Raw genomic sequence first — 16,520 nt, 5'->3', positions numbered from 1 at the left:
TTCTCACACCTTGTTTGTGCTGCTTATAATCCATATTTTATATCCTAGTGATCCACATGTAATTCCACATTGGTAATCTCACCTGAATTTTTTAATACTTTTTGGGGTGTTAAGTGATTTTGTATAGCAGTTAGAAGTGGGAATAAATAAGCAAATTGGCTGTATACATGTGAACATGTTCTGGACTTCAAATTAAGCATTAGTAACCTTACTGGGTCTATGTTGTAAACTTTGGGGGAATATGAAGAAGTGGATTTATGCTTACAATTTAAAAAAAAAAACAAACAAAAAAAAAACCCCACCCCAAAACAACCCCACAATTCAAAAGATTTTTGATCCTAAGAGCTTGGTTCTTTGTAATTTCTGCAACCTTAATCTGGAGGATAAAATATTGCCCTGCTTAAAGAACTGGTAGGTCAGATCCATCAATAATAATAATATATTCGTGGGACAATGATCTAAATCAAACCTGTGCTCAAATTTCTATTTTCTCAGCTGCATAAAGAATTTAACCAGTTTTGTAAAGTGCTTTCTATCTGGCGTTTTCTACATTAAGAAAATAAAAAAAGACAGCCCATTTTGTAGAAAGTAAAATGTACTATTCTTTTCTCTTTCAATCCTCACAAAAATGTCAATGAACCGGTTTCGGTCAGAAACTGAAAAAAAAAATACTGAAACGCAGAAGAATCACGTGTATTAGACTGTTAGTGTTTTATTTGAATAGAATTTTAATGATGGGATGACAAAACAGTCTTAGGTGATAGAAGTTAAGCAGCAGTGAGGAAAGGAGGTGGTGCTCGTGTATCCCACAAACTTCTAATAATCTTACCCTGAGGATTTATTTTTTTTTAACTCTGGATAAACTTTGGATGTGTACTAATCTTACAGTCACTATGGTGACAACAAGAACCTTAAATCGCTTGTTCTACCTATTAAATATATTGTATCAGGCATGGCATTTATCTAAGGAAACTCAATACTCATTTTTCTTAAAATAAAACAAACAAACAAACAAAAAACAAAACCCCCTAAAACCAAAAAGATGATGATGTAAAGCTTTGCTGAGCCTTAGTTGGAAAAAAAACCTATGTATTATTGTTATAAATCTATTTCTTGTAATAGATTAGCTGTTTCATTATGAAAATGGAAAACTTCGTCGCTCTTCCTAAAAAAGCACCATGTGAATATCCAAGGCACATTAAATGTTACTTATAAAATGTCTACTCTGTGCACACTACTGTTTATTTTATTCAACTATGTCGATTAAGTGCTGCTAACTACATCTTAGATGGTTATATTCTCTTTTCTGAGTTTTCTGTCTGTGGTCATTAGAGAAGATGACCTTGATATCTTGTGCTTTTAGCATAGGCTTAAGGTTGTAGGGTCCAGTTCTTCTGGGGACAAATAGGACTGTAGATTTTATTTCTTTGTTTTACGAGCTACTGGTTATTGTTTAATGTGAAAGATGTTGCTGTGAATTTCTCACTTGAGTGCCGGTACTGAGAAATGTTTGCAATAACTTGCATTATGTTCTCAGAGTTAATGACTTCAGAAGGATGGAACAGGGAAAAACAACCAAGAGCCTAAACTTCAAGAGGGAGAAACGAACTTGCTCTCCCTTCTCCTTGCTAGTTTCTACCATCCCTGGCAGTGTTCAAGGCCAGGTTGGACAGAGCCTTGAGCAACATGGTACAGGGTGAGGTGTCCCTGCCCATGGCAGGGGATTTGGAACTAGATGATCTTAAGGTCCTTTCCAACCCTAACTATTCTATGATCCTGTCATAATGCAACTTAATATGAAAAATAAACTTATGTATGAAAGAGAGAAAAACTATACCATTAACTTGTTTCTTTATTTTTAGGTTGACAAAGCCCTTGTCATTTGCAGACTGTGTTGGGGATGAACTGCCATGGGGTTGGGAAGCTGCATATGATCCTCAGATTGGTGTATACTATATTGATCACATCAACCGTAAGTATTTTTCGTTTTGCCATATTAATTATATGAGAAGGCACATCTTGATTAGACTTTCTTGAAGAGCTTATGCAGTATGACTGGGAATAGGGAAAGATTTCTTGTGAGAGAAGTGTAGTTAAAGTATCAATTTCTGGTTTTCAGTAGACATCCCATTTGTGTGCATGGGTTTGTTGGGAATGGTTGCAGTTGTATTATAGCTGGCTCAAAATTATTTATGGGACTGTTCATCTTTTTTTTTTTTCCTGTGGAAGAAGTCCATGTAATGTGTAATAAATAAAAATAGTTAACATCTGTTGGTATCTATAACATGTAGGATGTTTGGTGGCTATTAAATATTCAGCAATGCACACTGGCAGAGATAGTCTGATATGAGTAACAGAATCTGGCTTCAGTCTAACTACTGAAAGGAACTATTGTAGATAAGATAGTATGGGGTATTTGTAACTTGTATATGAGTTCTGGCAAATGTATTGTAGTTCTAAGAATGTTGTAGAATACATTTCAGGCTATAAATAATGCTGTATTTTTAATGTAGCATTTGGAAAGGGAATGGGGATTCAAAATGTTGGGGAAGATTTGCCCTTTCGTATAATGTTATTGGCTTTAAAAGGCTAATAAGAGAATCTGCTAGTACAAAATGACTACATCTGTTCCTACATATATATTTTAATTGAATGGGAATATGTCTAAATCATACAAAACTGTAGCAAAATTTGAAATATAATGCTTGTTAGACTTACTGAAAGGAATATATTCCTGAAAGCATTTCTGTCTTCTTTTTATGCATTTATTACTCCATATTAATTGATACCTTTTTTTATTTTCACAGAAATTGCCCTTAATATCACAATAGAAGAGATTCTATTTAAGATCAGTACCTGAACATAGGCGCAGGCATTTGCACCAACAGTGCTATGTATTTACTTAAAAAGCAGTAAGGTGTCTATGGCTATTTCAGATGCTTTAGGTTTGCTGAGACAGCTGCACAAGGTCACTACATATGTCATGGACAGTAAGAGACCAGTGGCCTTCTGGAACAAAAGCTGTAGACGAGGCTTGTTACCTCATGACATCTCAAATGTATGAGCAAGTGAATCAACCCTGAGATGTCTCAGCTGCTTTTGTAGTCAACAGCAGTCAGTCAATACAGTCAGTGTAATGTAGTTGACTGGTTGGGTGACTGCTTTGAAGATGAGCTTATTTAAACTCTTTTGGTTTGGTTGGGCTGGAACTCTGATAATGAAAATGGGACATTAGATACCTACTGTGCTTATTGAACACCTGCAGGTAGACACTTACTCTTGAACTGAATCTCACTCAATAACCTCATTTGGGCTTTTGTAGCCCTGCTTTATTGGAATAGCAATGAGAGTCCTCTGATCTTGTGTGTGGTGTTAAATGTTCCTGAACTTTAAAAAATAGGGACATACTTGATGAAATTCAAATGGTGAAGTAAGTAAAGGAAACTTGCCTTTAATTTCTGCTTTGGCCAAAACTATAAAGCTTAATACTAAAATTTTGAGAGGCAATCAGCATTTCTATGTGTTTTGAAAGTGCTTTCAGATCACTGCTCGGATAACTGTGCTCTTGCATTTCATGCATGCTCAAAACTTTCAATCTGTTCTAAAATTATCAGTATTGTAGTTTTGTTGCCTTCCCCTTCTCCCCCCAACAAAGAGATCAAGTGCTTTGAAGGCAAATTCCTGAATATTATAAAACTGCTCATGGGTTGAGGTTTTACTTTGCACACATGTAAGATGTTGAGGCTTGGACACCATTGTCTTGAAATTCTCGTTAATTGTTGATATACTGCAAACACTAATAATAGAGGAGAGTTGTGTATATCCATCTGTACACATGTATCATTCTGTGCCTGGGGTAAATCCGTACACTTAGCTAGGTTTCTTTATATTATGTTAATGCATATGATGGATGACAAAATGGTATACTTTGGTATACTTGAAGTGGTTTCTGTCCATTGTTCAGTAGTATATTGATTCCTGTGGTATTAATGTGTGTTGCTTTGTAGCAATTTCAGTGAAACTTCTTATTTTGTAAAGTGGTTTATTTTAATTTTGTACACTGTATTTTGCACAGTGTTTTGCTGAGAGTACTCTTGAGTTGCAGAGAGGTAAACTGCCTCAGAATCTTACAAGTAGGTCATTTGTCTGACATGCCAAATGTGGAGATTATAAATTCTACATCATTTGACTGGGGTACATGTGTGGTTTTGATGCTATTGAAATTTCTAGTATGGAGGTCACCAAAAATTAAGGGGGAAGAAGCAGGTTTTGTGCCTGCCTGTGTAATAATTCAGATGTGTTGAACATGCTTTTTCGCTTTTTGGATTTGAACTGTTAAAATACTCTGTCAGGACAGTGGCTGTGTTAGAACAAGGAAGACTCCTTTACTCTTTCACCTGCCTACATTAATTTTAATGTTGTTAATTCTTTTACTGGACAAAAAAGCCCAGTGAAATAGAAAAACTGTACCTGCTGATAGGAGGAGGACCAAGTAGATGGCTGAAAAACAGGTTGAATAAAGCAGAATTTCAGGACCCATAAATGGCAGCTTGATGGGTAGCTCCTTGGGGAAAATTCTGCTCTCACGTGCTAGGTAGGGAGAGCTGACAAAAGACATTTCGTGTTCACTGCCTTCTGGCAGGATTTATTTTGGCAAAATATTTGAGGGAGGCCTCACTGATGCTTTTCTCTCAAATCCCATAATTAATTATTCTGAAAAGCTTCTGTATCATCTTTCCTCTTTTTAATTTCTCTTCTTAGTATTGTTTTTACTGTATGCCTCTTTACAAAGCTAGATTTGATAAAACTCTGAAGTTTCCGGTTGTCCACAGAACTTTGGAGCCATTGTAGTAAAACTGGCCAATCGTGTTTAGTTTCTCAAACCAACCCAATAAGCTATGAGCAACAGGCTAGACTGTAGTGCAGTAGACCATACATTCAGAAGGTCTTACTCATCACTGTTCCTTCTTTTCTGTTAAAAACCCAATGTTGAAATGTTAAGGATTGAATTTCATAGGATCATAGAATAGTTGGTTGGAAAGGGCATTAATATTACATAGTACCGACCCCCCTGCCATGGGCAGGGATGCTTCACACTAGACCATATCGCCCAAGGCTCTATCCAGCCTGGCCTTGAACGCTGCCAGGGATGGAGCATTTACCACTTCTTTGGGCAACCTGTTTCAGTGCCTCACCATCCTCACAAATTCCTATTAGTGGTCAGTGTGGGGTTCATTCTGCTTCTCTTGAAAGGTGGATATTTCACAAAACAGTGCTAGGCTGGACCTTGCAATGTTCTAAAAATGCTAGCAAATTTCTATGATGTCAGTTCTTAAAAAAATACTTAAAATATCTTTCTTTAAAAATAAATGAATGAATAAATTCCCCATGTGTGTAATTATCTTAGTCTCTTACCTTCCCTTTTCCCACACAAACCTAAGAAAAGCATGCCTTCCTTAACTGCCAGTGGAAACTTAATTTCTCCACAGAGGGGTAAGAGTTGGCTGTGGGAGTCTGCAGTTGTAAAACACTCCATCAGGCATGACGAATTTTCTTTTGGTGGCAATATGTTTAAGTGTAATTTTGTTTTATTATAATCACACTTTTTCTATAATTTTATATATTTTAATGAGTGGAGTTTTTTTCAAATACAGCTTGGGGTTTTTTTAGCTTTTCCTGATTGCCTTAGAGCTTTTTCGTGATCCTCTTGGATGATGTAACCCACTTTGAGAAACACTGGCTGAGGTCATTACTTCATGAATATATTACCCCAATTAGGAGTTTTAATGTGATGCTTTCAGCTTCAAGGGAGACCAGATTACAAGCCATCTGGCAAGACGGAACATGCATATGATGTGTAGCTAATACTGTAAGAACCTAAGTGCTTATCCTGTGGTTCAGGAGCACCCTTAGTTAGAGAGGTGACTGAAGGGTTATTATTTGGTGGTCAGGGACTGAGGAGATGCTTTTGTGCAGGATCCTTCTTACTGTGGCTTGGGGGAGCCCAAAGATTACATAGTTTGTGCTGTTCACTCTTACAATAGTTGCTGCATATATGTACTCCTGTGTTCATCTACTTCAGCTAATTTGCTAACACTTACTAGTTTTGCTAAATAACATGGCAAGGCAATACCAAAAATAACACAAACTATTATTCCACTTCATTTCATATAGCTACAGGCAAAGTCATCACTTTCAAATTTTTCCATTCTTCTGCAGGGTTTTCAACATCAGGCGTTAAGTGGCTGCGATGCAAACATTTATGTTCCTAGAGCTCGCATTTGCAAACACTTTTAAACTGATATAATCTCTGAAAGAATTGGTCTTGCTCTATTGCTACCTCTGGCCTTTTGTTCTGTCCCTGCAATGTTTTTGCTTATACTGGCGTGAACATTTGCATGGCCAGACAGTGAATCAGATCGGGGAGCTGATTTGAGTTGAAACCAAGCTGTTGGGGGGGGGAACTGTTGCTATTTGTTCTGCTTTCCACACTCCTATTCATGCAAGCAAGCAAGGGAAGGTGACCTGGGGATATGAATGAACAGTCAGGTGGGAGAGGCAGGGGACAGCTGCTTTTCATGGTAGCACTAGTTGAAGGCATTTTGAAATGGCACCCTTGAACTTTGATCTGTTCCATGCCCTGTGCAGGTTTGCCAGGAAGCAGTTTTGACTCTGAGGCTGTGATTTCCAGGTGCACTTCTTGGGTGCTGGTGGCAGGTGAAGCAGCAGTCACGCGCTGGTTCCTGTCCCCACATTGTGTCAGCATGAGGACATGCAGTAAACACGGACAACAGGGAAGCACTCTGTTTCCGGAGATGTGTGAGTCGTTGTTCTCAGCCTCCTCTTCCTTCCCCCAGCTGCTCAGGTTTTCTGATCTGAATCATTGCATGTGTGTAGATGAACAGCTGTGGGGGTAATGGGAACAAGAAAGGAAAACTTCTAATTCTGCTTTGACAGGATATTCTGAGGGAGTCTGGGACTGGGACAAGTTCTTGTCTTGCCTTCAGTGTCGAATGAATCCCTAAACCTTTCTCCTTTACTTCCAGTTCTTATTTTCAGGCTCAGGAATAACCAGGCAAGTGGTTGTTTTTTCACTGCATTGCACTATTACCCTATAAAACATGTACTCTGCCATTAGCGAAGCTTAGTGGTAAAGGTTACAGAAAGGAACTGAATGATTTAAAGATTTTAAAAGAGATTTTATTTAAAAGCTAAGGCTGGGAAGGAATAGCCACTCCAAGCCCAGCAGTATTTCAAGCCATCTCACATCACTTTCTTTTTGCTGCTCTGTACTTTATATTCAATACAATTATTTTTCTGCCTGCCCTCTACCTCCAGCACTTTTCTTCAAAACAGAGTTGGACATTTTCCTTCTCTGCTTCTGCAGCTCCTCCCTACTTGGTTTTAATTGTCCACTTTGGAAGCATGAATATGCTTTTCCAGAGACAGCTTTCTACCACTTTCATCCTTGGAGAAAAGGAAAATTGAGTCCATGATGATAAAACATCAGGAAGCATGAGGCAAAGGGGTTTGTGTCTATTTTACTCGAGAATAGAATTCTGTTGAGGTCCCTATTTCCCCACTTGGTTTATTTCCTTCTTAAAATTTCAAAGCCTAGCTACGTGCTTACATTGTTTGACACTTATAACACTATTTTAGCTACAGATAATCTTTTTCTTCTTGTAATCTTAAAGGCTTTCATGACAGTTTACACCTGTGCAACTGGTTTATCTAACACAGGCAGTTTTGTGGCTAGATCGACTCTAATCTGCTCCAGCCTGGGACTCTAGTACATCTGCATCTCTGAAAGTGTGCCAGGCTGTATGTTCAGGCAAGGAAAAGGTCTGAAAATCCTAACATGAGTCTGCAATTACCATTAGCTTGAAGGAGTCAAACGGTGTATCTTGATCACAAATGTGCACTGTTTGTTTCCACAACCCATTGCCATCTTCTGAGCAAGTGGTGACATGCAAGCATTTTGGAGATGATTGTGACACTCTTTATGGTCAGCAAACACACATGGTGAAAACCTAAGTGCGGTATATTTTAACTTGAATCTTATTTATAGGTGTATCTCCTCTGTACTCTGGCCATTGGAAAGGATTAGAATAACAGAGTGCATGCTGGCTGCAGAAGGAGGGCTAGAGCAACGAAGGCGCTGGATTAAAGGTGGTTTTTAGCTGCTGACTTATATGTAAAGATCATACTTACATTTTTTTCTCATGTCTTAGTTCTGATAGCTGTAGCAGTGGAACTTTACCTACTTACTGGATAACACAGAGCAAAATGCTCAGAGTTTCTACTGCATTTAACTGTGAGATATATAAGCATATGCTACCCGATATCTAGAGGAACCTAATATGCCATAACATGTTCAATTTTAATTTGTAAAAATCTCTGAATAAGTATTTCTTGGAAATCTGCTCATGCTTGCATAGTATAGCTGGAAAACATTCTCATTTTCTGTCATTACTCAAATCCAAGCACAGAATTATTTTACGGAAAAGTGAAGAAGGTGTCTGGAAGAGAGGAGGCATTTTTTGTGTGCACGTTCTGTGTCAAGAAGCAAACTACAGAGAGCTCAGTTCCAAGCATACTCTGAATAAGCTAATTTTCCTCCATGTTTCTCTTCAGAATTCATATTCCATCTTATATGGGGTAGAATGTGATTTTTCTTTGGGTATCCAGCAATGTGTTAGAACATTCTTAAGACACTGTATATGTCATCTTGTTGGGCTGCATGGTCTTACTGAAACTGCTGTCTTTGGAATGTGCTATTATTTATTTTTATATACCTATTGAACAAATTATGTACTATTTGTGAATTCTTCCTTAAAATTTGGGGTACAGATTGGTTGTTTGAGTTAAAATTTTTAAGGGGGGGGTGGGGGGAAGAGGATAAGGAAAAAAAAGGCATTCAGAAAGCCTCTGGTATGTAAACAATAAAGTGCATTCCTTAAGTGAGTCTAGTAACACTTGGGTGTTCTCCCTGAAGGTAGTGCTAGTGCATTTGCTCCTTTGCTGTTCATTAAGACTTGCATCTCGGTTGCCTGCAATATTTGTTTTGCCAGTTGAAGTACAATAAGGTAATATTTGTGCTTTTTCTCCCCGTAAGTGTATTTTTGTCTGATTGCAGGAAAAACACTGGAGATTTGAAAGCCAGGTTGTTTATCAAGAAACGTGGGATATACTTGTAGAATAAATATATCCGTAGTGGTTACGTAACATTGTTGATAAAATTCCTTTCACCACCTACCACTAAGCTAACTCATGTTATCCTGTGATGGTTGATCTTAGACACCATTGTTTCTCTTCTGACGTTATATGTCAAAGGGTTGTAGTTGATTTTGTTTGTGCCGTCTTGAGACATTTTTGTGTGAGATACCATTGAAATCTTGGTTATCATTTCAGTGCTGCTGGCCCCAGTTTTGCTTATCTGCAGCCCTTTTCCAGGGCCTTGCCCTCAGCATGCAGTAGGCTGCTTTCCAGTAGGTTGCTCCTGCAACCTACTGCAGAAGAGAGTACATGAATGTAACATTAGGGTGTGTGGGTTGAGGTGACATGGTGGAAATTATCACTGCTCAGAAAGGAGGGCTATTGCAGCTATTACACAGCTCCAGCTGTGGCACACAACTCCCCCTGCTCTTCTCCCTATAGGTCTTGGCCTCTGATCCTTGTTTCTAGCCAGATCAACTAATTTCCCTGGGAATAGCCTCTATTCCCAAATGGTGATTCTGCCACATTTACAAACGGAAATAAAATGGTCATGTGTTTAAAGAGACGAGAATTCTCTCTTCAGGATGAAAAGTACAATGTCCTGATTTTGTCTCCTCTTGCTGTGTATGTGTCCTTTTCAAGTAGCAATGTAACATCTCCAGTTTTGTTTTGTTTGGTTTTTTTTTTTGTAGTGGGGCCCCTTGAGAGTACTGTTCTCTGTGTTGCCTAAATGCAACTTGTGTGACTGAAGACAGCTTATATGTCAGTTGTTCTAGAGCCAGTCAGTGCTGTTATTTTGTTTGGCAAGAGGAGATGTTGGAAAGCTATTGCTTCCATGTATTGTTAATCCTGTAGTAAAATGTCCAATTCTCTCATGTGTAGCAGTAGGGCATCAGGGAGCCGTTCCCTTCCCTGTGGGATTTTAATTTCATGTATTTTAGGGAAATACGATCTACTGCTGATAAGGTAATAGCTTCCTTCTGTTCAAGTAGACTGTAAAAATTTGGCAGAGTTTCTTGATAGCAGGCAGGAACATAACATCTGAAAATAACTCATTTTAAAAAAACGGCATGCCTGACTATTGCCTATATGCTACTTATATATCTTATGTGTAATTACACAGAGCATACATAACATTGCTGCCCTAGAAGCAAGTTCTAGCCAAAGGAATAAACAAAACTGTCAAAGCATAAACTTAGTCCTGGCATTTCAGTTTTGAATCATTGGACCAACATTTTTGCTGCGTTGAAGTGCATCAGACCTGGCTGGTGGTGAGCCAGGAAGAGCGCATTTCATGAATAACAGTATGATTAAAACCAGCATAGCTTCCTCTTCCACATTACATGGCTGTGAACATTTCAGTGCACAGGAACGTCCTTGGGTGGAGCGTGCCATCCTGCTGCTTGTGCGGTTCCCCTGGGCGAGACTACAAGTGTTGTCTGTCTCACAGCATTTCCCCCCAGTGTGGATAGTCACTCAGATCTTTTAAAATAGGAGGAAATAAATGGCTCGTTTATATTTTTTAATAAATTTATTAACTACGCACTCGCAGTAATTTGTTTAAAGTTAAACTAATTGGTTTTAAATCAAGATTTCTTAATAGAACTGCGTAATTTTGATTTGCAAGTGGCTTTGCCAAATGATGCTAAAAAATAGTCAAATTAGGAATGCGTAACCTGAATATTAGGTACCCCACCACCCTTCTCATTCTGTTACTCTGGAACATTATTTTGCATTGTGATTGGACAGAGAAGTTGATATAGAAAGGTTTTTTTGAATAGAAGCGCTGCTCTTGATAAAGCCTGCTATTTAAACTCCTCGTATACAACTCCTGCTGTTTAAAAGTTCATTTTAAGGAGATGTCATCAGTTAATATCCTGGTTATCCTGGTTTATGTCATGGAAAATAATGGCTAGTACATCATTTTCTCTACAAGAACCAGCTGAACTCTTGAACTTAACTGCCTGGTGATGCAGAAAGTGTTGGAGAGGTTGTGCTCAGGGGGATGGTTATTCATTCTCCACTGCTGATGACTGAAGTCCAGTTAGTATTTTTTAGAACAGATATGACTCTGCAGCTCTGTCTAGTGTTCATAACCAGTGCTTACTCCTCACCTGACCAGCTAGCAATCTGATTTTTGCACCATTCATTTGTGCTGCAGATGAGGTTGTAAGGCATCCTGTTGCAGTCACCATTGGAAACATGTCTGAAAAAAGGAATGAGATCTCCCAAGTTTATTTTACATTAGCTGTTGAATAATAAGGGTAGGAAAATGTTTGGATGTTCTTTGTGGTTTAAATTTCACTCTTTTATTTAAGAAATAAGGGTTTCACATCTCATTTTGAAATGTTCAGCAAGCTGTTCCCTCAATGACATGCATGTAACTGTTGCAGTAATATTTTTCTGTACAGAGGTTTGACCTTAATAGCAGGTGCTTGAAACATTCTCGTCCAAGGAAAAAAAAATCCTTATCTCTGTGAGGCTTTGGGAAGAATAAATATTTGGTTTTGAAAGAACTCTGCTTTTTAAAAAATGTATTGGCTCTGGGAAGGTACGTGTGCTCAAATGAACATGCTTTTCAAAGTACAGTGCTACAGTACCAGAAATATTATCCAGTCTGTCTTTGGGTTTTTTTCCTCTGTGGAGTAAACCTACTGATTAAAATTGAGATAACTGAAAAGTATAGATGAACATGCATATGGTGCTGCTATACAGGCACATTTTTATATACATATATATATATATATATATATATACATATGAACAACTTGCCAAACAAGTCATATGCTTTTTGGGGATTTTCCACTTCATAATATTTAAGAAAACGTAAAGTAAAAAATACTCTAGAACCTTTTCTGCTTGGTAAAAGTTGAGTAACAATTCTGGGATAGTCATTCCATTACTGCTTTGCTTTTTCCAGGATTATGTGTTTTCCCCAACTGGAATGAAATACTTGCAGACAGAATTGGCTGAGAATAATCTGACCAGTTAATGTTACCTACACAGGCACATATCCAAACCTCAGTATGCTGAAGTTACAATATGCAGTTTTAAAATGCAGGGTCACCTTTAACTTGTTCATGACTATCAATATAGAAGATGTTAGCTCATATAATCATACTATTGTTTTGCACATGCAGCTTGGAGAGGCAAAAAGAAAATAAATGTATTTGTCAGCAGTACAGAATAATCTGCTCTTGATCAGCTTTGTCCTTCTCTTGCAGTCACAAGGACAGGGCATCTGTAGGCCATGTTTTAGAACTCTGCAGGCTACATTTGGTCTTTGGGCTGCATGTTGAGCAATCTTCACTTAAAACCTACAAGGCAATTACTTACAACGTGCTCGAAGATGAGACCTTCCAATCTTGTAAGATTATTTGGTGGCTGCTGGTTGCACTCTTAAAGCACAATCGCATCATTACATTCTTCTAAAACCCCAACATAACTGCATTTATCCGATTTGATCATTGACCCATGAGAATTCTGCTTCATGGTCTTCATCCTGCTTCACAAAAAAAAAGGACAGCACTTCTAATTCGGTGTAAATAACTGTGAATGTGGAGGTGTGTTAAAGCACAACAGCAGTAAGTGGGCACAGATAGGGGCATATGTTGACCTTTTGGGAAGGAAAAGGTATTGATTTGCTTCTTCGTGTGACTGATACCTTTGTGGAAAAGAGCAGGTGGCTATAAACATGAAGATATGTATGTGTGTCCATAGCTATGGTTAGGTTTTTTGAGAGAGCGTTCCTGTTGGGGTTATTGGAAAACCAACTGTGTATAAAGCCTCTCTGCTTTAATCGTTTATGCACCATGCTTGGGTTTATGTGGTATATACTCTCTATGCATCCATTGTGCACATCTAAGAAATACCTTTCCCAAATAGAAATACAAAAGCTTGACATGTTTGTAAGCGGTGGAGGGTGTATGTGTGTGTTTGTTTTTAGAAGTATTGGCAGTGCAATAGGAATTGTCAGTTTAGGATTCTACAGGGTTGCTTTTATGGGATGCTTGTTTTTATTTATGTCTTCTAGTTTGTGATATTGTGATATTAAAACCAAAAAAAGGCTTTGAAAAACTGGTAGTCAGTCAGTATGGGAGATTGTTATTAACCAGAATCTGTTCTTATCAGCTTTTGCCGTTACAAAATCTGTTTTTGTATATGGAATTGAAAGAGTGCCCTCTCCCTAAGAGTGCATTTCAGCTACAGTTCAGAGCAATCAGATCGTTTCTACTGCAGTGCTTCTTTTTCCCCAGTCTTCAGCCCATGTTCCTGTTTTCCCCCCTCCATAGGTCCTCACAGTAAAACAATTCAGAGAGCTAAAGTGGCAGAGAATAAACTTCCCTCCTTCTTTTTGCAGAAAAATTCTGAATACTATGCATTTAAATATTTTGGTATTAAACATTGCTTTTTATCTCTGAGGATTTATAGTAGTAACTTACAAAAAAATGCAGTATGTTGCATGTTTGCATTTAGCTTCCAGTCTTTTCATGGCCGTGCCTTATCAGAATGTGTTTGTACTTAGTACAGCTTTAAAGGAAGAATATTCATTGTACAACTTCAAAAAGTGCTGAACTAAGTCAGGAAATATTAATGATAAGATTGAGCATTCAGTTGTAACTCTTCCTCTTTGCGTTGTTTACATTTAAAAAAAAAACCTATAAATCTTAAAAACCTGCATTTAGATTGATCTCATCACATACTTTCTTAATATATACTAGTACGATATGTCTGATCCTCTTGTCTGTGCATTCTGTGCAAATCCATCTTCTGTGTGGCTGCTGGAGTTAAAAGGATTGACCTGAAGCCCTTCATGAATTAAGGGCCTGTTCCAGCCTCCTCATTTATACCTGGGTAGTTGGTGGGAAGAAGTGGACATCTCAAAGTCAGTTCAGTCCCGTGTATCTTGGGCAGCTGTCTTTGATAAAGTGCCCTCTGAGGGTGGCCCTCTCTGTTTATTGACTATAAAAGAGAAAGTTGTATCTGGGATCAGATGCCTAGCAGGGATAAGAATAGAGTTAGGTGAGATGATCTGGAGAGTTAATGATCTGTTAGTTCAGTTACAGGGGAAAAGATGAGCATGTTTTTGTAGAGGGAAAGAGATAACCACTATAAAACATGAGTAACACATGACTCTAAAAATTAATGAAGTGGGGAGGTGAGGGGGGTGTAAAAAATGTAATAGCTCAGCTTACTTTTCATTTTTGTTCAGAAATGCATTCAATTTTAAGATGTCATTGAAAGACTTTTTTGGTCCAATTATTTCCAAATACTCTGGTGCAAAAAAAAAGAAAATATTTTTTTTCTTGAGATTTATGATATTATTCATTCAGGCTTGAAGGTGTGGGAATCATCTACATAAGCCATTTACCTGTTGATCCCTTAAATAGTGCTTCTTACACGCACTATTGTGGCAAAGAAAAACTTGAATAAAACTGAGCATTTGCTTAGTAACCAAAGGCAAACTATGGTTTAGATTTCTATAGCTGTGAATTACAGACAAAGAAACAGTCTAGCTGTCAATGGATTTCAGCGGAGGTCTCTTTAAATCCTTTCTTTTTCTCCTATAAAGAAACAACACAAATAGAAGATCCCAGGAAACAATGGAGGCAAGAACAAGAGAGAATGTTAAAAGATTATCTTATGATAGCCCAGGATGCTCTCAGCACTCAAAAAGAACTGTACCAAGTGAAAGAACAAAGACTAGCACTTGCACTGGATGAGTATGTACGGTTGAATGGTGCCTACAAAGAAAAATCAAGCTCTCGTACAAGCTGTAAGTACAGTAGAGAATGCAATGTAGCTTCTTTGATCTATGCTTTGCAGGGGATCCTGTTTCTCTTTAGGATGAATTTTAAGGTTTGCCATGAACACCTTGTACTCTGACTTTTTTAGAGATAGCATCCCTACTTCTTGTATTATTATTTAATATAAAGGTATTCTGCTGGAGAGAACCCTCTTCTCTGTGATACAATTGAACTCTTTTGAGCCATGCTTTAGAGCAGTTGGCTCTGAAATCTGTTTTGTCATGCAGTTTGTCAGAACAAAATTCTGCCAAATCTAGGTTCAAAGTCAATAGGACCTCTTGCCTTCCCAGCTGCATACTGAAATGGCCCTACTGCGTGAGAGGTGTCTGCAGTAGACCAAGAGGGGAATTTGTTGGGTCTTGTGAGAGCAGCATATAACAATTTTGTAGCCTGTGTGCTGTGATCAGGAGTGAAGTAGAGATACATGTCATAATGGTGGTCAAGGGACTGGCATTGCAGTAGATTGCTGTCAGAAGCTGATGGTCAAACATCTCTCTTAGAAGTTCATAGTGTGATAAAAGTTACGTGCAGCTGTGAAAGAACTGAGTGGCAGACCTCTGAGGCTTTTGAATAAATCTTCTGCTTTCCAGAAATCTCCTTAGAAATTACAGCTTCCAGGAAGAGGTGATCACAGGATGGATCAGCTAGAAGAATAGGAACAGAAAGCAAGGGGTAGAAAGCCAGGGAGAATAAAGTACTGCTTTAGGATCCTGGGATAAGCAAAAGAAGAGAGATACCAAACAGCAGTAGGGGAAGAAGGGGGGAAATTTTGATTATTTATTAATTATTGCCATCCTGCAATGCTGACTACTTTATAAATGATATGTTTTGGTTGGTTTGGGGGTTTTCTAAGTATTACATGTTTTACTGCACTTTTTAGGTCAATGTGGATTCCTCAAGAAAGAAACTACTTAATGATTCAAAAGTACTTAAATATTTGTCCTTTTTTGTCTTTTAAAAAAAGTGTTCTCGAGTTCCTCATCAAGCACAAAGTATGACCCTGACATTCTGAAGGCTGAAATCTCCACTACAAGATTAAGGGTGAGAGTACTTAATTCATATTCATTTGTATTCTGTGTGCAAAGTTTGTGAGTATGGAACAAGCAAAGCTTGAACTAGCAGACATATCTCATCCCCTTGTACTGAAACCTCTTAGTATTCTCATTAAATACCATTCAGAGGCTTTTAATTAACTTTTAAAGCTGTCTGTTACTTTCAGATAACACAATTTGGAGAAACTGGCAGATATTCTAATTAGATGTGGGTTTAAATAAATCTGATAACTATTTTCACTTGTATGCTTTTGTTTTTGAGAGGAAGAGTAAAAAGTCTGTGGGTGAAAACAGGAAAGTAGTAGGCCAACGTGAGCTGCAGCTACATGACTGTTTTTACACAGCCTTTCTTCTGTGAGAAATACACCATTAGCTACATTAACTGCCTCACAAATTTCTGTTGCTTTACAAACCACTTTTCAATAATGGTGTGAAACTTTGCTCT

General features: G+C 38.0%; 1 protein-coding gene across 5 annotated transcripts in view; it reads left to right on the top strand.

Annotated features, from left to right (window-relative positions):
* Positions 1-16,520, top strand: part of WWC2 (WW and C2 domain containing 2) — a 100,164-nt gene that overhangs the window by 33,680 nt on the left and 49,964 nt on the right. For all 5 annotated transcript variants that reach the window (XM_057420277.1, XM_057420276.1, XM_057420278.1 and 2 more), the window contains exons 2-4: positions 1,863-1,972; positions 14,789-14,992; positions 15,988-16,064. In XM_057420277.1, the coding sequence (XP_057276260.1) occupies positions 1,863-1,972; positions 14,789-14,992; positions 15,988-16,064 (391 nt within the window). The remainder of the gene's footprint in view (positions 1-1,862; positions 1,973-14,788; positions 14,993-15,987; positions 16,065-16,520) is intronic.

The sequence above is a fragment of the Pezoporus wallicus genome, unplaced genomic scaffold (genome assembly GCF_028554395.1).
Source record: "Pezoporus wallicus isolate ANWC-B61680 ecotype Strahan unplaced genomic scaffold, APGP_CSIRO_Pwel_v1 contig_5552, whole genome shotgun sequence".
Lineage (NCBI taxonomy): Eukaryota > Metazoa > Chordata > Aves > Psittaciformes > Psittacidae > Pezoporus > Pezoporus wallicus.
Note: the sequence above shows the minus strand (reverse complement) of the source record. Positions and strands in the feature narration are given on the sequence as shown.